The sequence below is a fragment of the Trichechus manatus genome, unplaced genomic scaffold (genome assembly GCF_000243295.1).
Source record: "Trichechus manatus latirostris isolate Lorelei unplaced genomic scaffold, TriManLat1.0 scaffold00065, whole genome shotgun sequence".
NCBI classification, from domain to species: Eukaryota; Metazoa; Chordata; class Mammalia; order Sirenia; family Trichechidae; genus Trichechus; species Trichechus manatus.
Window position 1 is genome coordinate 1721250 of NW_004444001.1, and position 22652 is coordinate 1743901.

The window sequence follows — 22652 nt, forward strand, 5'->3', positions numbered from 1 at the left end:
GGACCACGGCTACCACAGCCTCCACCAGACTGAGCCAGTACAGCTAGATGGTGCCCGGCTACCACCACTAACTGCTCTGACTGGGATCACAACAGAGGGTCTCAGGCAGAGCTGGAGAAAAATGTAGAACAAAATTCTAACACACGAAAAAAGACCAGACTTACTGGCCTGACAGAGGCTGGAGAAACCCCGAGAATATGGCCCCCAGACACACTTTTAGCTCAGTAATGAAGTCACTCGCGAGGTTCACCGTTCAGCCAAAGATTAGACAGCCCCATAAAACAAAATGAGACAAATGGGGCACAACAGTCCCGGGACAAGGACTAGAAGGCAGGAGGGGATAGGAAAGCTGGTAATAGGGAAGCCAAGGTTGAGAAGGGACAGTGTTGACATGTCGTGGGGTTGTTAAGCATTGTCATACAACAATATGTGTACTGTTTAATGAGAAACTGTTCTGTAAACTTGCATCGAAAGTACAATTAAAAAAAAAAAAGACACGCACACACATAAAAAAAAGTTAAATGTAGAATTATCATATGACCCAGCAATTCCAGTCCTAGGTATATATCCAAAATAATTGAAAGCAGAAATGCAAAATGAAACGTGTACACCAATGTTCATTGTAGCATTATTCATAATAGCCAAAAGATGGACATAATCCAAGTGCCCATCAACAGATGAATGAATAAACAAAATGTGGTATATGCATATCATGGAGTATTATTTCACTATAAAGAGATATAAAGTTCTGATACACGCTATTGCATGGATGAACCTTGACAACAGTACGTTGAGTGAAATAAGCCAGGCACAAAAGAACAAATATCATATGATCTTACTTCTGTGAAATATCTAGAATAGGCAAACGCATTGAGACAAAAGATTTGTGGTTCCCAGGAGCTGGCAGGAGGGAGGAATGGGGATTTAAAAAAAAGAAGTAAGCACAAAAACAAAAAATTGAGGAAAATGAGTAAGATTTAGGTTGAGGGTAGAGGAGTCAGATGTCTGGTGGAAGAAAACAGCTCAGGCAAAACTGAGAGCCAAGCTGTTGGGCATGTGAGGCAGAAGGGGTTCACAATCGCTGGAGTGTGAAGCTGTGCCAGGCGCTTCGAGTACCAAGATGACTAAGGCTCAGTCCCTACCCTTTAGGACAAAGACCAATCACAATGGAGGACCCTGTCTCAGGATGAGACGAGAACCCAGTGGGAAAGGACTGCCTGCATGGCCCACAAGAATTGAATGAGGAGAACAGAGGCAGTGGCCATCTGTTCTGCAAGGGCCAAGGTGTACTCCAGGGACGGGAGACCAGGTGGTACAGATGACATCAGGCAGAGACAACCCAGAGTGTTCGGAGCGCAAGAATGTGGTCATCCAGGCTCCCAGCCAAGTCTTTGCTGGAATTATAGGACACCCATCTTTGCTTTGGAAATCTGACTTCTCTTGTGTCCTTCCTGTGTGATCTTGGGCAAGTTACTTAAGGTCTCTGATCCTCAGTTTCCTCTTCCATAAAATGGAGATAGTAATAGGATCCACCTCAAAAGGCTGTTATAGATTAAATAAGATAATACTTGCAAAGCACTAAAAAGAGTGTGTTAGCTATTATCATCAGAGTTTCAGAGAGGAAGCTCCCTTCCCCTGGGACAATGAAGTGGAAAGAACCCCAGTGGGGGAGTGGAAACAACAGTACTCCTCCCTGGGCTTTCTCAGGCCAGCCCTTAACAGATTCGTGTTTGTTTTTAATTAAAGCAGTGAGCAGGCTCAGACGTAGAAAAGAAGAAAAGAAGCTTCTGAGAAAAGGACTGAGTAAAACCACTGGATCTTGTGAGGGAGCAAGTGTGGTTGACCAGAGACGCTCAGGCCAAGAGGTCAGTAAGGGGCCTGGCTCCAGAAACTATCTCTGAGTCCTGTTGCCCCCTCAGGGGTGGATTCTAGAACTAGGGGTCTGCAGATTTAAAGGTCAACCCTTTTGAGGGCAGAACTGGGGCTGGAGTGGGCTCCTCCCACTGTGGGAAGCACTGGCCTTTCCCCTTTTGGGCTGTGGTCTGAGACCACTTCCTTCTTCCTTACTGTGAAGGCAGGAGCAGGCCTGCAGAGTCCTCAGGAAAGATGGGAGAAGATTCTGGGACTTTTTAGCCACTCCATGTCCACAGGCAGGGGTGGCTGAGTGTGCTGGCTGTGCTGGCTGCTCCTCCCGGCTTTGAGGGTGACTGAGGACCAGCCTGGAGGCCTGCATGATGGAGGGGGTGAACAAGAAGGAGCTGGCATCTGTGTCCAACCTGGAGACTGGATTTGAGAACAGGTACGGAGCAGCTGGGGTTGGAAAGGTCACTATGGGGACCGGCAGCCTCGCTTCAGCCCCTCTGCCCACCCCCAGGTCCTCAGGCAGCACATGCCCTCCCAGTCTCCATGCTGGGGAACACGGCCTGCACCACTTTGGGCTCTCCCTGTGAGCAGCCCTCCCTCTGGGCCCTACCTCCCACTGTCTGCGCCACACCAAGGTCCCTGGTTATGGGTTCTTGGGAGCACAATAGTGTCCTTGGGGCACCAGGAGCTGGGCAGGAGTGAGAGTGCCTCGTATGCATTGGGAAGAGTCCAGACATATGTGTGTGTCATTAAGCATCAGCGTGGGAGGATCAAAGGTAGTGTTTGGGCTGCCCAACTCCACCCCCTGCCCCTCCAGCACCTCAAAGACATAATAGCTAATATTTACCCAGCATTTACTCCCATGAGTAGGACAACTATATAATTTGTCATTCAAACCAGGGCACATTGGAAACTGAAAGTGAATGCTATTTTTTTTTTTTTTTCTGGGACAACAGGTGAAGTTGGGACCGTATTGGGAAAACCTGGATGCACGGTCCCCCTACCTATAGGCACTGACTTAAGTGCACTTCATTACTCATTTCGTCTAATCAGCCTAACAGCCTAACTTGGGGTGGGTTCTATCTATTTCTATTTTATAGAAGAGGAAAAGAAGCACAGAGAGGTGAGGATGCCAGATGCATCAAGTTCACATGTTGCTGGGCACTGCTGGGGCTTCTGGCTGAAGGGACAGGGTGGCCCACGTTATGGAGGTCATTGGTAGCCCTGGCAAGCTGTGTGTGTATGTGTGTGCCATTAATCCACTCAGCAGACATTTAATAAGCCAAGTACTGTGTTTGGGATTCTCATAGGTAATATTAATGTATAAGGTCATGTACTAGATGTCCTAGGAGGGAAGCAGATGCTGTGTTGAAGGCACTCAGGGCAGGCTTCAAGACGGAGGTAGCATAGAGATGGACCTAGAAAGGCATTCAACTTCCTGAGCTGGGTGATCTTGCTTTGCCTCTCCCAGAGTCCTTTGCCAAACATATTCTGTTCAGCACCGAGGACAGCTCTCATGGTGCCACCTTCCGAGCCCCCTTGTGAGTGGCCCCACCTCACCTAGCACTCCGGGCATGGAATAGACATGCTTGGATTGGGATCCTTTGCATGCTGTGCTCTGCCCAGGAAGTACCCAGGCATGGAGGAGGGAGCGCTGGACCAGAGTGGGGTCCAAGCAGTCTTGTGTGGGAGAGACATCCCTTATTTAGTGAGAGACTCCATGTCAACTGCCCTGAACTGGGCTTTCTTGCGAGGTCCCCAGTGCTTTAGCTGATCTGAAACTGAAGGGTGAAGAGGAAAGAGAAGCTGGCCTGGGGCACTTGGGGAGAAATGCAGAAGCTGAAACCAAATGTAGAACAGAAACGTTGAGGCCCAGATACTCACATGAGCTGTGACTGGTAGGCTGAGGCATCAACGAGGGGCTGGAGATCCCAGGAGTAGCAGTCAGAGACTGAGTCGGATCCCCTCTCTGCCACCAACTGACTGTGTGACTTGGGGCAAGCCATGTTGACTCTCTGGACCTGTTTCTGCTTTACTCAAATAAGGAGAAGAAGTTTAGGGGGAAGGTTCAGGAGCCAGCCTGCCTGGTTTGAATCCCACCTCTGCCACCTCCTAGCTGTGTGGTCGAGGACAAATTACTTATCCTCTCCTACCTCAGTCTCCTTAGCTGCAAAATGGGGATAATGAAAACCTTCCTTACAGAGTTTTGGAGATTCTTCTGCCTTTGTAGTCCTCCATTTTCCAACCTATCTTACTCCTGAGAATGCCTAGCCTGGGCTGTCATTGCAAGCCTTTCCACACCAAGGACAACGGGGCACAGCCCAAGTCCTTGGATATAGTCAGTGACGGTGGCCTCTGTTATCTAAGGAATTTAACTAATCTACAGCCCCAGGAACAAAGCTGCCTCATGAAGACCCTTCCTGGGGAACAAGGTAACTCTTCCCAGGCTAGCTTCCTCCCCTGGTGGAGGTGTGGAAGGCACAGCTGTCACCACAGGCCCTTGAAAAGACCCTGCTTTAGCAGCTCTGCCCTCACTTTAGATTGTTCCATGGCTCCCACCTTCCCTCATTGTACCAGTTATTACAGCTTCTGGGGTCTTTCCTCTGCCAAAACCAAAAACAGAGGTGAGGCCTCTCCCTGTTAATAAGTCCAAAGATGAGGGTAAGCCTCTGTGTACAGAACAGGGCTTCCTGTACACAGCTGTGTCTCAAACAGGGAAGTATGTAGTTCCCCAGAGACTAAGACACAGTGTAGGCTGACTCATTTTGAAGGCTGGAGTTCCCTACAAGAAATGTGTAGGAGGGAAGTGGAAGGCCTACTTAGTAAGCTCCTATGAGTGTGGGACACTCGGGGGCCACTGCACGTGGTGATTTGCATTCATCACCCTGCCATCCCTCCCTCGCCCCCAGAAGGTGTTGTTATTCTCTCTCCCTATTCTACAGACAAGGGAACCCTCAGGTTTGCTCTGTTCTCAGTACCCCAGGAGCAGTACCCAGAGCTCACATGCTGGAGGACAAGAGTCACCAACCTGGGTACAGACCTCCTCAGACCCCAGAGCCATGGGAAAACTACAGCCTGGGGGAATCCCTGGGGTCTGAGCCCAGGACGGTCAGCAGAAGGTACCTGAGCTCCCTGAAGAACAAGCTGTCCAGCGGGGCCTGGAGGAAGTCCTACCAGCCCGAGACTGGCCCTGGGTCAGGGACACAGGTACCTGAGGGCTGGGGCTGAGGTGAGGGAATGGGGCCTGTCCACCTCCTCCTCACACTTTCTCCCAAACCCCTAGTCAGAGCCAGCAGTTCCCCCAGATGGGGGTCTTGTGAAACCAGAGATCAGCTGGAAGCTAGAACATTTCATTCTCTTTCTTAACAGCCTTTGATCAACTGTCTATTATGCACACTACTGCCGGCTTTATTTCACATCTCCCTCACTCCAGACTTTTCCAGCAAGGAAATTGAAACTCAGACAGCTTAAGGAACCTGTCCAAGGCCAAACAGCTTAGAACAGTCAGTCTCCATTCTTGTGAAGCTGGTACCCTTCCCAGGTGGGGCCTCAGTTTACCCACTGAAGGAGGCAAGATTCCCAAATTAGTAATAAAGATCTGAGTGCTAATTCCTGCCCCTTAATGACGTGTCTGATCCTGGGCAGGTCACCTCTTTTCTGTGGGTTTCAGTTTGCTCACTGCAAAAGTACAGGGGTTAAAAACCAAAACCAAATCAGTGGCTACCGAGTCAGTTCTAACTCACGGCAATGCCATGTGGGCAAAGTAGGACTGCATTCCATAGGGTTTTCAAGGTTGTGCACCCTGGAACCAGCTTGCCTGGGTTCCCATCCCAGCTTGACTGCTTGCTAACTGTATAACCTTGGGCAAGTCACTTTAACCTCTGTGCTTCAGTTTCCCCATTTGTAAAATGGAGAGGATGAACATGGTAGTGTGTTCTGGTTATCGATTGCTGCCTAACAAACCACCCCAAAACGCAGCAGCCTAATACAAGTTTATTATTTCTCAGTTTTGTGGGTTGACTGGATGCAACTGGACGGTTGTTCTGTTGGTCTCACTTAGGGTCTCTCAGGCGGCTGCAGTCAGATGCGGGCCGGGGCTGGAATGCCCGAGATAGCTCCACTCACAGCCTGGTGCCTCAGCAGGGATGCTGGGCCGCCCTTTGAGATCTCTCTCCATGTTTTCTGCAGACCTCTCCTCTCCATATTGTCTCTCCACGAGGTCTCCCCATCAGGGTAGCCAGACCTCTTGACATGATGGTTCACAGCTCCCAAGCAAGCGTGCACAAATGGAAGCTTCTAGCCCACTTAAGGCTTAGGCCCAGAACTGGCGCAGTCTTACTTTTGCCACATTATATCAGTTAAAGTGACCTCAGGCGTGGGCCAGATGCACTGGTGGGAGCGGGAGAGATCGTGAATACCAGGAGGTGTGCTTCACTGGGTCATCTTTGGAGACTGGTGCTCATGGTCCCATTCAGAGGAGACCAAAGCTTTCCCTCCTCTTCTCCTTCTTGCCCTCCAATCCCCATATAGGAGCCCAAGGAGAGGATTGTCCAGGAGCTGCTGGAGACAGAGCAGGCCTATGTGGCGCGCCTTCACCTGCTGGACCAGGCCAGTGGCTAGGACAACCCCTACCAGGGCCCCAGAACCCTGGTCTTCTCACCCCACCCCTACTCTCCCTTCTGACCCACTTCACTCCACCCCTACTCTCCCTTCTGACCCAACTCACCAGAACTGAGAGTTAGGACCCCTGGGTTTGACTCCAGCAAGCCCTTAGCCCTTTAACCCCATTGGCTGAAGTTGGGGTAGAAATTAGGATTTAGCCCATTGGCACGTCTTCTTTCTACCCTTGGTGCCTGGGCTGACCCCACATAGAGCAGAGGACACACCAACCAGCCCTTGCAGACTCACTGGCCATTACAATGCCCACATCCTCACCATGGGCACCCCTTCACACTTTCTCAAGGAGCCCTGAAGCTTGAGAGTTGACCCATTGACACATTAGCCATCAGCACGGGGATCTCTAGCTTGGTAGAGTCCAAGGCTTTGGCAGAGCCAGGGCCAGCCCATTCCTGACATTCCTCAGTTACCAGCCTTTGGCCAAGCCCCTGCATCCCTAGGCCTTGGTTTGCCTATCTGTAAAGTGGCCAGAATACAATCCTCCTGCCTATCTCTTCCCAGGGTTGTTGTGAAGACATTGGGAGATTAAGGAGTTGAAGCAGTTAGTAAGCTGGAGAGGGCCCCAGAGTCCCCCTAGGCTGTGAGCGTCTCCTCCTAGGCTGGTGGGTCTCCCTCTCCCCACAGGCTGAGTGACCTGGGGCCCGGCTACAGGTGTTCTTCCAGGAGTTGCTGAAGGAGGCCCGCAGCAGCAAGGCCTTCCCCGAGGATGTGGTCAGGCTCATCTTCTCCAACATATCCTCCATCTACCAGTTCCATTCGCAGTTCTTCCTCCCAGAGCTGCAGCGGCGGCTAGACGACTGGTGAGATCTGCTGGGAGCCCTGGGGCCCCCTGACCGCAGCCTGGCCGAGTCAGAGATACAGCCCACAGGACACTGGGCTTGTCCTGTTAGGCCCCTGTTGTGGCTGTGTGGCCATGGCAGTCTCTTCCTTGTGCCCAGGCCTGGCTGTGCAGCAAGGGGCTTGGACGAGTGATTTCCAGAGGCCGGGGCTGTGTCCTGGGGAAGGGGATGGGTCAGGACCTTCCTAGGCCTTGTAACTTAGGAGGCAGGCTTCCTATAAGCCTGGCCCTGTGCTGCCCCACACATGAACACATCTAATCTTCCTAAGAGCCTGCCGTATGATGATTGTGGTTATAAAAGAAGCCTCCTTTGTTTTCAGAAATGACCACTAAACTATTCAGAAGTGAAATTACTTGCTTTATGTATTTTGCCTAAGATATGTCGTGATGTCTGGGATGTCCTTTAAAATTCTTTGGCAAATGTGAAGAGATATGATAAAATGTTGGTAATTGTTATATCCAGTTGATGCTATATGGGGGTTCTTTATTACATCCTTTTTATGATTGCTTGAACAATTTCATAATTTAAAAAAAAATTTTTTTTTTTTAAAGAACAGTGACTCTATGAGTTCAGCTATCATTATTCCCATTTTCAGATGGGAAAATTGAGGCCCAGAGAGGGTAATTGACTTGCCCAAGAACACACAGCTAGAGTAAGACGTGCAGTTGGGAATCGACCTCAGGCCAGCTCTTTACTGCTCTGCTGGAACAGGCCCTGGGTTGTGTAACCCTTAGGCCCTACCACAGGATGATGCTGGATAAGTTTTTACCTACCCCTGTGAGCCTCAGTTTCCTCATCTCTAAGATAGGCTAATGACTGTCCCCATCTTCAGGGTGGTTGTGAGAATTAAATGAGATGAGACAGGCAACGTGTCTTGGTCAGTCCTTAGCATGTGGCCCTCCTTGTTATTGTGTAATCAGACAGCAAGTAGTTATTGAACACCTCTTGTGGGCTGGGTCTTGTCGGGGAGACCAACCATTGGAAGAGAACAGCGTGCACTCTCAGGGAGCTCTAAGTGGCAGGGCGGCGTACTGGTGGGGCTCAGCCACACACGTATGTGTGAAGACAACATGGCCCTCCCCTGTGCCTGCACCCGGAAGTGCATGGGTCAGGGGCCAGGAGAGGAGGGCCCCAGGCTGAGGGCAATGCTCGGTGCCCTTTCTGCAGGACAGCCACCCCCCGCATTGGCGATGTGATCCAGAAGCTGGCCCCCTTCCTGAAGATGTACAGTGAGTATGTAAAGAACTTTGAGCGAGCTGCTGAGCTGCTGGCCACCTGGACAGACAAGTCCCCACCATTCCAGGAGGTTATCACACGCATCCAGGTGAGGTTGGGTGGGGGAGGTCTGAGTGCTGCCACCCCCACCGTGCAGTGGCTCAGTTTCCCCGAATGATCCTGGGCCACGCCCATACCAGGGTCTGGCAGTCCTCTCTTGAGCTCAGCTGCCTGGACAGGCCCCACTACCCGCCAGCCTTGCCCAATCCCCGATGCTCGAGGGCAGCCTGACCCTCCCTTTTCTATTCTCACCTGTCCCCATTCCTCTCCCTGTTCATCCCCAAGAGCAGCGAGGCCTCGGGCAGCCTAACCCTGCAGCACCACATGCTGGAGCCTGTGCAGAGAATTCCACGCTATGAGCTGCTACTCAAAGAGTATGTCCAGAAGCTGCCCGCCCAGGCCCCAGACCGGGACGACGCCCAGAGTGAGAACACCTCCAAGGGTCCAGGGGGCTGGGGAGTCCTAAGTTCCTTTGATTTATTGACATCTGCTAAAATAATTATTATGAGAACCAGTTATTAACATCGATCGTAGGTACTTTGTAGACACTATCTGTACCCTTACCTGGATGCTAAGGCCCAGAGAGGGTAAGTGACTAGCCCAAGGTCACACAACCAGAAAGGAGCAGACTGGGATTTGAACCCATGCCTGTTTGATGACGCAGCCCATGCTCTCTTCACTACATGCTCTGGGTCCCACTTGGTAGGGACAGCAGTGAGAGTTGCAGAAGCCAGTGCCTACTCCCTGCCCTTTGGTGGCTTCCAGTCTCTCTACCCTGGGTGGGAAATGGCCCCCATGGTGCAGACGCCCCATGTGCTGGTCTGCACAGTCAGGGCTGCTCCTGGGAGTAGATGTGGCTGCTCCTGGGAGTGGATGTAGCAGATCCTGAGGCCACTGTGTGAAGCCTCAAGGACCTCCTGCTCCAGCCATGAGCCCCAGAGTTTCGGGCAATAACTCTGGTCCTGCCCCCTTCAGAAGCCCTCGACATGATCTTCTCGGCTGCTCAGCACTCCAACGCAGCCATCACAGAGATGGTGAGCAGCCCAGCCCGGGGGGTGGGAGCAGCGGGCATGCCCTGGGGCCCTGCTACCTCCTCCCTGCAAGTCTCAGCCTTCCTCGCAACATACCCTGGTCACTGTATCCACTCATCCCTGGCCCGACTTCATGACACTTGTCCCCTCTGCTGCCCTCCCCCTCACACCCTCTGCCCCCATCCCCACAAGGCAACCCTTCCAGAGCAGATGGGCCCTGCCTGCCCTTGGCTAAGGGTGCTCCCCCTGCCCCATCCCCAGGAACGGCTGCAGGATCTGTGGGAGGTGTACCAGCGCCTGGGCCTCGAAGACGACATAGTAGACCCCTCCAATACCCTACTCCGTGAGGGCCCTGTGCTCAAGATCTCCTTCCGCCGCAGCGACCCCATGGAGCGCTACCTGTTCTTGGTAGGGGGTGCTGGGGGTCCCTACCGCACACTGGTGAGAGAAGTCCATGGACCACTCTGTCCCGGGTCTTGGCCTTAACCTGGCCCTGAAGGAAGAGCAAGGGAAGGGCAGGCTTCTCTGTCCTTCTCTGCCTTAAGTACCCCAGTGTCTTTGGACAAGTCACGTGCTGCCTCCAGGCCTCTGGGATTTCCAAGCCACAGGTTTCCCAGACATGCCCTAGGAAACAGTAGAGACGGTATTTGAATGCAGTCTATTTGGCTCCAAAGCCTGTGGTATTAACTGGTGCTATAAAGCATCAAAGAAGAACTGCCCTGGCTGGCACTGAAGAAGCCAGGGGATCTCCTGGGGATTAGGACACATGGGCCTGCCTGGAGGTCTGGGGGATGGGGCCACAGCCTCTCATAAGCCCCCGCTGCCCTGAGCTCCTATAAGAAAGACCTCATGGGGTTCCAAGGTCTGCTGTGGTCCTTGATGCTAACAGGTAGGGTGACCCTACAGTGACCTCCCTAACTGGGTTGGAGGCTAGACAACCCCTTCCTTGCCATGCCTGTGACATCCTGTGAGCTGGCCCAGAGTGTGGGGAGCGGGGAGGGAGAAGCTGCGTGCTTAGCACACCTCGGGGAGCCCCACCTAACCATCTTCCTGCCTGCCCCCACCCCGTCCCGCCATTGCCCATACACACACTCACGCACGCCCTCGCGTCTGTATCTCCTGCAGTTCAACAACATGCTGCTGTATTGTGTGCCCAGGGTCATCCAGGTGGGCGCCCACTTCCACGTGAGGACCCGCATTGATGTGGCTGGGATGAAGGTGAGAGGTCCCCTGTGTTAATTTGGGTTTTCTAGAGGAGTCCCCTGGTGGTGCAGTGGTTAAGCACTCAGCTGCTAACTGAAAGGTCAATGGTTCGAACTCACCAGCTGCTCCACGGGAGAAAGATGTGGCAGTCTGCTTCTGTAAAGATTATAGCTTTGGAAACCGTACTCGGTCCTATAGAGTGACTATGACTTAGAATTAACTCAACGGCAACGGGTTTTTTGCTTTTTAGAGGGGCAAAACTAGTGAGATGTGTTTATATATATGTGTGTGTATATATACATATGTACAATGAAACATACTTCCAATGAAAGGTCTCCTCCCAACTTTGTCCCCTACATATGTATATATATATAGAGAGAGAGATTTACTTCAAGGAAATGGATCACACAATTGTAGGGGCTGGCAAGTCCCAAATCTGTAGGTCAGATAGCAGGCCAGAGACTTCTACAGGCTTGCATCCCAAGATCTGTAGGTCAGGCAATGAGAAGAGCGCAGGGTTGAGAGACAGCAAGCTCTGCCAGAACATCTGTTTATATTCTGGAGGACAGGCCACACCCACAAAGAAACTCCCCTTTCAGCTGATTGGCTGATCACATCATGGAAGGTTATTACACTACATTACATTGTGGAACAGTAACCAGTCTAGTGTCTGCCAAACCACTGAGGATCATCGCCTAGCCAAGCTGACACATAAAATTAAACATCACACCCTCAACCTTCATCAGGCTTCACTTTGACAGCAGGAACGAATGTGGGGAATAGCAGGAGGGACCCAGTCAGATTTTCATTCCAAGTACTGAAGCCTGGCAGGTCCTGGGCAAACTTGGAGATGCAACAGTTTGGGGCAAGAAGGCTCCCACGGGCTCCCAGCCCTCCTGCCCAAGGCCCCTCCCAGGTTTCCACCCACCTGGCCAACTCTTTGGGAAGTGCACACTCTGGCTTAGCTCACTCCAGCACTTCTCAAACTCCCATATGAGTACGAATCCCCTGGGTATCTTGTTAAAATGCAGACTCTGACTCGGTAGGTCTGGAGCGGGGCCTAAGATTTTACATGTCTAACCAGCTCCCCGGTGGTGCTGCTGCTGCAGGTCCACAGGGCACATGTTGAGTAGGAAGGGTCCACTCTGTCAGCTCAGCTGCTGGCTCCTATCTGTCCCCACCCAGAGATGGCTGCAAAGGAGCAAGAACTGTCATCCATAATAGTGCCCATCAGCAGGGTGCCCCCATGGATTGGGCCAGACCTCATCCCTTCAGGTCTCAGAAGAGCCCCACAGGGCTCTTACCTTTTAAAGATAATTTTATTACTTAAAAATATAGATAACTCACAGCCCAAGATCACATTCCAAAATCAAACATTATAGACATATTTACAACGAAAGGTCTCCTCCCAACTTTGTCCCCTAGTTCCCCTTCCCGAAGACAGCCGTTACTTCTTGTGAGGTCTTGCAGAGGTAGTCTTTGCATACACAAACAATCTATTTCTTATTATTTCCTCACTTTCGTTTCACATAAACAGTGGCATGCTCCATACACTATTCTACACTTTGCTTTTTTTAATCTACTGATTTTGGGGATTGTTTCATATCAGGACGTGAAGAGCTGCCTCATCCTTTGCGCAGCTGCATAGTATTCCGCTGTGTAGATACACTGTAATTTATACAACAAGACCCTTACTGATGGACGTTTAAATAAAAAAAAAACCAAACCCATTGCTATCGAGTTGATTGTGATTCACGGCGATGCTACAGAACACAGTAGATCTGCCCCAGAGGGTTTCCAGGGCTCTAATCTTTACAGAAGCAAACCGCCACATCTTTCTCCCATGGAGTGGCCGGTAGGTTCGAACCGCCGACCTCTGGGTTAGCAGCTGACCACTTAACTGCTGTGCCACCAAGGGTCCTTTGGGTGCTTAAAACTCCATGTATGTCAGAGCAGACTTGTGCTCCAAAGGGTTTTCAATGGCTGATTTTTGGAAGTAGATCATCAGTCAGGCCCTTCTGCCAAGGCACCTCTGGGTGGACTCAAGCCTCCAACCTTTCAGTTAGCAGCCAAGTGTGTATTAACTGTTTGTACCACCTGGGGACTCAGTCCCCTACTGACCAATGTTTAGGCTGTTTTTAATCATCAGCCACCGCAAACGAGACCGCAATGAGTAACCTTGGACAGTTTGCCCATGTGTGAATATACCAATAGTGAATCCCATTTTTTTAAATATAAGGAAACCAAGGCCCAGAAAGTTCAAGTAACTTGTTTGGGGACAAACAGCAAATCCTGGTTTGAGCGACAAAACCAGGATTAAAAACCAAGATGTTACAGAGTCCAATGACCTTGTACCTAATCACTATGCTATTGTACTGTCTCCTATTAAGCCTTCAATCCAGAGGGATAAAGTTTAGATGAAATTTCAGGCATAGCGGAGGAAATGGTGGGAGATCCTTCTTGGCCACCCCTCTGTCCCCCGTCTGATAGCTCCTGAGACCTAGTATGCCCTAGAGGCAGGGGAGCTGGTCTGGAAGAAGCAGAGGTCTGGTCTGATACATCTTGGCACCCTTTCATCTCTCCATTCCCATTCTCAAACCGCCCCCCATCCCTGGCCAAGCCCTGGGGATCAGTCTCAGGAGGGAGCTGCAGTCAGGGGCCTCTGAGAATTCTCTGCATGAGGGCCTTGCCCCTGCTCCTGACTGGGGTTGCCTCTCACCTGGGGCCGAGTCCAGGGCCTGGGGCTGAGGCGCAGTATGAGGATGAGGGGGCTGATGAAGGGACACGGGTACCTTCTGGGGAGTCACAGCTCACACCCCATGCCTGAGCTGACTGAGGCATTCCAGGGGCATAGCCCCTGCCTGGGGGGCATCCAGCTTTCCATCTTCTGAGGAAGCCAGAATGTTCCAGAGGCCAGGACATGCAGGTTTGTGTGTTTGGGGTCCTTGGTGAGTGAGACCAAGAGAGGCAGGTTTATAGAGAGCTACAGACAGACACAGAAATGAGACAGGCAGAAACCCAGTCATAGAAAAAGGGAGACGGAGATTTAAACAGAGAGGCCAAGAAATACAGACCGAAGCAGAGTCATAAAGAGAAAATAGAGAAAAGCGAAGGACATCAGATGCATAGTGTGTGTCCAGGACTCAAAGGCCCTGTGTGCCATTGCCTGGCACCTGCCAATCCCAATGAGCATGCCCCCGTGGCGTGTCCTGTGCTCTGACGGGCACACAGCACCCTCTCCTGGATGGCACAGGCATGGCAGACGCAGAGCTGTCCACCGCCCTGCATCTGTCTGGGAACCGTTTCCCAAGTCTGAGGTTTGGAAGCCGATCTGACGGTCGACCTGCCATGATGGTTGCCACTGGCCTATGAGTCCCTGGGTGTCAGGAAGGCCTAGTTCTCAGTAGCTGACTCTCCCCAAGGTCTGGCCCGGTCCTAGCGTTAGGCCATCCTACATAGAGCCAGCCAGAGAGGAAGGAAAGGGTGCAGGTGCACACCCCTGGGGTCTCCTGGTACGGCTGTGCAGGTTGTGCACTGCACGAGGACATTCCATCTAAGAGAGTGCCAAACACAGCAGGCGTCATAAATTGTATACTTATAAAAAGAATTGTCCGGCAGATGGCAGTCAAGTATCTTGTTCCAACAAAATTTGGGTATTTTGCCAGTTTGCCGTCAGGTGTCAGTAAAGTGTTTTCAGGAAGGGGGTGTTCTTTTCTAATTTGCACAAAGGCGCTGTATGAGCTAGCAGGAGGCTGAAGCCCAGACCTAGGGAGAGTGGTTGAGACCAGCCACAGCAGAGCTCAGGGACCTGACCTCAAGAAACCTCATTCTGTTCCTCTGCAGAGATGATAATGGGGACAGACCAGGGCATCCTGGCCCTTCAGGTCAGGAACTCCCCCTAGTCCTCTTTTCTTATGAAAACCATTATATTTCTTCTCACTTCTGGTCTCCAAGGAGCCCTGGTGGGAAAGTGGTTAAGCACTTGGCTGCTAACCAAAAGGTTGGTGGTTTGAACCCACCAGCAGCGCTGTGGGAGAAAGATGTGGCAGTCTGTTTCCGTCAAGATTTACAGCCTTGGAAACCCTGTGAAGGCAGTTCTACTCTGTCCTATAGTGTTGCTATGAGTCAGAATCGACTCCACGGCAATGCGTTCTGGTCTCCAAACCTTGGGTTTACCCTTGTGCCCCCTCTTCCCTCTCCCTCACCCAATTAGGCACATAATCTTGCCAGACTGCCTGACATTGTCCCCCAATTAGGAACCCCTTCTCTCTCTCTAAGTGCAGTCACTCGAGTTAGGCCTCAGGTAGGCCTGGACCATTTATTGTATCACTTCCTAACTGGACGTTGGGCTACAGACTGATACCAGTTTGCCCAGATCTAGCCTTTTGCCCCAACAGGTGCACACACCTAGGGTCTCCTGATACGGCTGTGCAGCTTGTGCACTGCACAAGGACATTCCATCTAAGAGAGTACCAAACACAGCAGACATCAGAGATTGGGTGGCTTTCCCCAAACCCCTCTCTTCACATGACCTTCTTTGTTTATGAAGCTGCAGGGCCTCCCCATGGTCAAGCGTACTGAGTCCAAATCACATAGGACTCTTCTTTCCTCTCCTGCTTTTTTTTTTTTTTTTTTGCCATTTATTAATTAAAGAGGTGGTTTAGTGGTAGGATTCTTGCCTTCCATGTAGGAGACCTGGGTTCAATTCCAGGCCAATGCACTTCATGCACATCCACCACCTGCCCGGCAGTGGAGGCTTGTCTGGTGTTAGGATGCTGAAGAGGTTTCAGCAGAGTGTCCAGACCAAGACAAACTAGGAAGAAAGGCCTGGTGATATACTCCCAAAAATCAGCCAGTAGAAACCCTATGGCACACAATTGTCCATTCCTGTTGTACATGGGGTCCATGAGCTGGAGGCAAACTTGATGGCAGCTAAAAACAACATTAACTGAAGAAATCAGGTCATTTCTCTTTTAGAGTTTCCCACAATCTGGATTTTGCAGACTGCACCCCCCTGGTATCATTTAACATCTCCCTCTGTCGCCCATATTTCTTGTAAACTGGTAGAGAATCTAGGGACTTGTCCAGATTCAGTGGTGCAAGAAGACTGAATAGCTACTGATAGGTTCTTGCCTCAGGGGTCACATAATGTCTAGCTATGTCTCTTTCGGGGAATGTTAAGATTGGTCAGTGGGTTCGGGAGTTGTGCCGATTGAATGAGAACATGCATGGAGATCCCTGAACTTAATACCCATCACATAGTAAGTGCTCTATGATTGGCAGCTCTCATAATGCTTCAGGACCCTTGGAGCTGGGGCAAGAGGACTGGGGAAGATGAGATGTGGGGGATCTGTTTGATCTATGAATTGGGCAATCATTCACTGTGTGGGATAGGGGTCTTATTCTAGGCCCTGGGCTTCTCTTGAAAAGCTGTGTGTCCCCAGATCTGGTTTTGAGACACAGTTTCCATTTTTGGCATTAATGAACACTAAATGTGCTTCTGGTGAGGCTTGAAAAAGAAAATGATGAACATGTGATTGGACAATGGAGGAAGGGTGATGCTTTTTTACAGTGGCGAAGAACTTGTCTGAATTATGTTCAAAGTTTGGTGGAAGGGAGAACTTGTAAGTGATGGACTTGGATATTTGGCTGATGAAATATCTAAGCAAGATCTTAAGGGGCTGTGTAGTTTCTCCTTGCTGCTTACAGTAAATACAAGAGGAAAAAGATGGACTTAAAAATGAACAGTGAAAAATGAAAACAGAACTTAAAAGATTTGGAAAATTCTGTTGTACAAACTAAGGATACGTGTCCTAGAATGTTCACCAAGGATGTGACTACATGTCTTTTGTTAAAGAGATTAAGCCTGTGACTGATGGATCTAACCAAACTCCACAGCAGAAAACCCATCAGCTTAGACTGAAGGGGACAGAGAAAGAACAAAGGAAAGAACGCTGTCTGCCTCTTAGAATTCTACAGGCAGGAAACAGGCCAAAGGAACTACATCTGTTGTCCTCCGAGAAAAGAAAAGGACCATTCCTGGAGCAGCTCAGAGATCAGCAGAACTATTGGAAGGAGTGTGGGAAGCAGGGCCATCTCGGTTTCAAAGGGTGGTGCCACAGTCTCCTGGATCTCAAAGGGTGGGGCCACAGCCTCCTGGATCTCAAAGGGTGGGGCCACAGCCTCCTGGATCTCAAAGGGTGGGGCCACAGCCTCCTAGGTTTCAAAGAGTCAGATCTTCACCAACTTGGTTCTGGAGTGTGGGGCTGCCGTTAAGGTGTGCCGGGGGGATGGGGCTGCCACCCATAGCTGAGGGGGTGAGGCTGCCATGCCCAAGGGGCAGAAGAAGGGTGCCTGCTGGGGCTGAGGGAGTGGGGTCATCACTCAGATGGACTGGGAGAATGGGGCCATCCAAAGCGAACGGAGTAGAGTTGCCATCCTAGTGGGCCTGGAAGGTGAAGCTGAAGCCCAGGGCCGAGGGGCCTCCACCCAGAATCTAGAGGATGTGGCCAACACCTAGAGTCTGGAGGGTGAGGCCATTGCCCAGATGGTCTGAGAAAACAGAGGATTATTTTCAAGACTTGAGAGCTAATATAATTTGTTCTGCTTGGTTTTGGACTCGCTTGGTACCTGTTATCCTCTCTTTCCCTCCAATTTCTCCCATTTGTAATGGAATGTCTATCTTGAGCCTATTCTACCATTGTATTTTGGAAGCAGATAACTTGTATTCTAGATTTCATAGGTTCACAGATGGAGAGGAATTTTGCCCCAGGATGGAATATGCCTAAAGTCTCACTTATATTTAATTTCGATGCTTCAGAAGATGAGATTTTGGACTTGGACTTGATTTAAGACTTTTACAATGATGTGATGGGGTGAATGTGTTTTGCATGTGGCAAGGATATGAATTTTGGGGGGCCAAAGGGTTGAATGTGGTATTTCTGTTATAGCAGCATTAGATAACTTAGACACCCAGCTTGCACTGGGCCCACTTACCTGCTCCTAAGATTCCAAAGGCCATAAGCCGCGTTTGCTCAGAGCAAGGCTCAGTTGCAGACATATTTGCTTGACTCAACGAGATGAGGGAGGCAGGGAACAGGCTTCTGTCCTTGCTCCCCATTCCTCAACTCCCTCTTGCCTCTGGCAAGCCTCCCCTCTCCCCCCTCCATAGTGCCTAGAGGGGTGACAAGCCTGACCTGGTCCCCTCCGTCTTATCCCCACGAAGGTGCGGGAGCTGAGCGATGTGGAGTTCCCTAATGCCTTCCTGGTGTCTGGGAAGCAGCGCACTCTGGAGCTGCAAGCCCGGTAGGCCAGCTGGGGGCCGGGCGAGTGGTGGGAAAACGGGGAGCGGCTGCTCCACTCAACACCTGTGTTCGCTTTCCGAGCAGGTCCCAGGAGGAAATGATTTCCTGGATGCAGGTATCAGAATACTCTGGGGCCCCTTTCGGCTGTGGTTCTGGCTTAGCCCACCCAGGCTGAGGGAGAGGGGTGAATGTGTGTGTATTTGTGCACACGTGTGTGTGTGTGTGTGTGTGTGTGTGTGTGTGAGAGAGAGAGAGAGAGAGAGAGAGACAGTAAGAGAGAGGCGCTAGGTGTACCCAGCTGCTCCCCACTCTTTCTGGTAGCTATACCACCTTTGGAATGAGACCTGGGTTCAAATCTTGCTGCCCTCTCACTGCCTAGCTGGGTGGCCTGGGGAAGTCACTTAACCTTTCTCAGCCTCAATTTTCACATTTGTCATTTGGGGCTAATAGTTTATCCCTCCTTACATCAGCCAATGTGTGCTCAGGATCCAGCACCTGGCACCCAGTAGGTTCTCAGCAATGTTTGTTGAATATGTGGATGGAGGGACAGATGAGCAGTCTGTTTCCCCCTCTGTCCCCAGGCCTGCCAAGCAGCCATTGACCAAATTGAGAAGCGGAATGAAACCTTCAAGGCTGCAGTCCAGGGGCCTGAGGGAGACACTCAGGAGCAGGAGGTAAATGTAGCCTTTTGCACCCATCGCTGGAGCCACCAGCTGCAAACACGGCTTGTTCCTTCTCTCTGTTCTACCCAGGCCAGGTAGGAGGGAGGGAGACTGTCACCTGCCAGATGTGATTTAAAGGGACCAGGGGAAGCCCTCCCACCCCAACATCACCCTACTTAGTGACTGCACTGCCGAAGGCTCCCCATTAGCGAAAGATTCCTTTGGTTCCATCTATAGGAAACTATCCTTGGGAAGTGTTCCACGTCTATATCTCTGGCTGTGGGCAGAGGTGCATGCTGGGGTTTGAAAGTGTCTGAGAAATGGGAGGCCAAGAGAAGGTGGAAAGATGGTGGGGTAGGGGTTATAGTGAGTGTCTGTGACTTGACTTCAAATTTGAGCTCTGAACTCTGGCTTGCTGGGTGATCTTCTGAGCCACTTGACCTCTGGGCCTCAGTTTCCTCATCTGTAAAATAGGGATCATAGTAACTGGCCTCCCACATGGTCTTTATCAGGTCAGTCTGCTCCATGTGGAAGCCATTGGGAAGCACCACACATGTAATCCCTGTCATGAGCGGATGGGCGGGCAGAGGACCCCAGGGCCTCGGGGAGTAGGCAGAAGGGAGTCAAGAAGTGCCCACTCTGATGCCCAACTCCCCCTCCTCCCACAGCTGCAGTCGGAGGAGCTGGGCCTCCGGGCGCCGCAGTGGGTCCGAGACAAGATGGTGACCATGTGCATGCGCTGCCAGGAGCCCTTCAACGCCCTGATGCGCCGTCGCCACCACTGCCGGGCCTGCGGCTACGTGAGTACTCCTGCCTGCACCCCTGCCATCCCCTGTCCAACGTTAGCCCCCCTGCTCCCAGCTCAGGCCCTGCTCCACCTCCCTGCCAAAGCTGCCAGCTTCAATCAACACAACCCGGTAACATTGGCGCCAACTCCGTGCCAGGTGTGGGTATACTACCTTCTCTGGACCTCTGAAGCAGGAGCTGCTATTATCGCCATTGCACAGTTGGGTAATGAGGCTCAGGGAGGTTAAGCAGGCTGCTTGAGGCACCCACAAAGCTGACCCTGTTAATTCACCTGCCTTCTTACCATCATTCACCAAAGCCCCCAGACCCAGAGCAGGAAGTGGCCTCCAGTTCTGGGATGGGGGCTTCTAAACCCCTCAGCCCCAGTCAGGCCCTGCACCCATGACCTTACCAGCCCGAAGCCTGCTATGCACCCACCCTCACCCCCACATCCTCTCTCCTTGACTGGCCTCACCTAACAGTCACCTCCTCTTCTTGGCACTCGGGCACCTGGTTGGTTCTGTTGCCACCCCTACTCTCCAGGTTCAGGCCTCACTTTCTTTATGCATGAAATGGGGATTATAATACTCACCTCCAGGGTGGAAGTGAGGAGTCAAACGAAACAAAGTGCATTCCCTTCCCTCCCCTCCTTTTCTTCCCTTTCTCAATAGCTCAGCAGGGCGTGCTCACAGGAGTGGCCAGCCGCCAGCTTGTTAAGGAAGGAACTGTGTCCACTCCTCCCTCTCCATAGCTCAGGTCTGGCCATCAGAGGCAGATCTTGCTTTGCTTTTTAAGCACCTGCTGTATTTGAGGCTGTTCTGTGTTGACATCACAACCCCCTCCGTTTATTCTGCAAACAGAGAGGCCCTGTGCGAACTCAGTCTGTAATGACCCCCGGGGACAGGAGGGGGCTGCTGGGGCAGGTAGGGGCCTGTCAGGGAGGTGTCCCCAAAATGTGTTGAATCAGGACACGAAGTCAGTTTCTACATTCAGATGTAAGTGACGGGCTACATTCTAAAGCCAAATAGAAAGGATCTGGGGATTCGCTACTGTTCTTGGTGATTCACACCTGTAAATAAGAGCTGGGTCCATTCACACTGGCAGCATTGTAATTAACTCCTAAAAAAATATTAAATATTGTTAAGAAATATAAAGAATAGTACAATAACACCCATGTACCTATCTTCCAGCTTAGCAAAATATTCTGACAACTAAATGAAATCTTGTCAGAGCCCTGGTGGCACAATGGTTAACCGCTCAGCTGCTAACCACAAGGTTGGCGGTTCACACCTGCCGTCGAGTCGATTCCAACTCATATCGACCCTATAGGACAGGGTAGAACTGCCCCATAGCATTTTCAAGGAGCGGCTCGTGGATTTGAACTGTTGACCTTTGGGTCAGCAGCCTGAGCTCTTAACCACTGCGCCACCAGGGCTCCAAGAAAACCCAATGGGGGTAGTTCTATCAGTCAAAATCGACCCCATGGCACCTAACAATAACAAATGAAAAATATGATCCTTAATTGGATCCTAGATAGGGCGAAAAAAAAATCAGCTACAAAAGTTGTTTTTGAGACCATTGGGGAGACTTGATTGTGAGCCATCTATAGATGACAGTACTGTATCAGTGTTACATTTCTCCAGTGTGGTAATGACACTGTAGATAGGTAGGAGAATGGCCTTGTTCTTAGGAGATGCCAGCTGCATATTTAAGGGTGAGTGTCATGATAACAGGGAGCCCTGGTGGTGCAGTAGTTAAAGCACTCAGCTGCAAACTGAAAGATTGGCAGTACAAACCCGCCAGCCACTCCATGGGAGAAAGATTTGACAGTCTACTGCCACAAAGATTTACAGCCTAGGAAACTCAATGAGAGTTCTTCTCTGTCATATAGGGTCGCGATGAGTTGGAATAGACTCGCCGGCGATGGGTTTCGGGTCATAATGATGGCAATTTATTCTCAAACAGTTCAGAAAAAATAAAGTACAAATATAGAGGACTAAAGCAAAGGTGGCCAAAATGTTAACAATCGGTGAATCTAGGTTGGGAGGTATCATTGTATTATTCTTTCAATTTGTCTGTAGGTTGGGAGGAGCCCTGGTGGCGCAGTGGTTAGGAGCTTGGCTGCTAACCAAAAGGTCAGCAGTTCAAATCCATCAGCTGCTCTTTAGAAACCCTGTGGGGCAGTTCTACTCTGTCCTATAGGGTCACTATGATTCGGAATCGACTCAAAGATAATGGGTTTTTTTCAGTAAATTGAGAATTTTTTCAAAATAAATAGTTGACGGAAGGAAAAATACATCTATTTATGTAAAATAATAGTTATATAAATATATATTTATTTATAATAATATAAAAAATGTAAATCCCTCAATTAAAAAAGAATCCAAGATTCCCAAGGTAGTCAAAGCCGCCTGTGTGGCACTGTCTGAGCTAACCTTGTCCCGATTTGGGGTTTCTCCTGCCCATGCATAGCTTTGTAATTTGTGAGTCATTCTTTCGGTGGTTTAGGTGCCCAGTTTTTGTCTCTCCTGCCAGACCGGTATCTTTGTAAGGGTGGAGCAGGGGCCAGGCCTTCTCCTGCAGGTCCCTCCCCAGGCCACATGCTGGGCACACAGGAGCTTCCTCAATGCTGGTTCTGTTTGAGGAATAACCCTCTGCCCTCCACCTCCCTCCCTTTCTAAGACCACGTCCTGAACTCACTGTGACACCCCAGTCTCCCTCTAAGTCACACCCCGTGTTTCTTTCCAAGTCTCTTCACGCATTGTTCACCTGGTTTCCCCAGTGTGATTCATGTTGACCTTCCTGGGGGGCTTCTCCAGGGCAGGCTGGGGGTGGACCCTAATCCACAGTAGACATGGCATGTCTTCCTTCCCCAAACCACCAACCCAGCATTTTTTTAAATAATTTATTTCATTTGTTGTTGTTGTTGTTGAGGATATACACAGCAGAACATACACCCATTCAACAGTTTCTCCATGGACAATTCAGTGACATTGATTACATTCTTCATGT

The 22652-nt window shown here is 50.7% G+C and overlaps 1 protein-coding gene across 1 annotated transcript in view; it reads left to right on the forward strand.

The window, feature by feature from the left end:
• Window positions 1-1742: 1742 nt before the first annotated feature.
• The window catches only part of FGD2 (FYVE, RhoGEF and PH domain containing 2), a 23970-nt gene continuing 3060 nt past the window's right edge, over window positions 1743-22652 (forward strand). The window contains exons 1-14 of the mRNA XM_023734111.1: window positions 1743-1865; window positions 2075-2299; window positions 4839-5070; window positions 6394-6471; window positions 7192-7340; window positions 8547-8703; window positions 8940-9078; window positions 9630-9688; window positions 9947-10093; window positions 10811-10903; window positions 18114-18193; window positions 18277-18307; window positions 18774-18866; window positions 19523-19654. Of these exons, the coding sequence (XP_023589879.1) occupies window positions 2232-2299; window positions 4839-5070; window positions 6394-6471; window positions 7192-7340; window positions 8547-8703; window positions 8940-9078; window positions 9630-9688; window positions 9947-10093; window positions 10811-10903; window positions 18114-18193; window positions 18277-18307; window positions 18774-18866; window positions 19523-19654 (1458 nt within the window). The 5' untranslated portion in view covers window positions 1743-1865; window positions 2075-2231. The remainder of the gene's footprint in view (window positions 1866-2074; window positions 2300-4838; window positions 5071-6393; window positions 6472-7191; window positions 7341-8546; window positions 8704-8939; window positions 9079-9629; window positions 9689-9946; window positions 10094-10810; window positions 10904-18113; window positions 18194-18276; window positions 18308-18773; window positions 18867-19522; window positions 19655-22652) is intronic.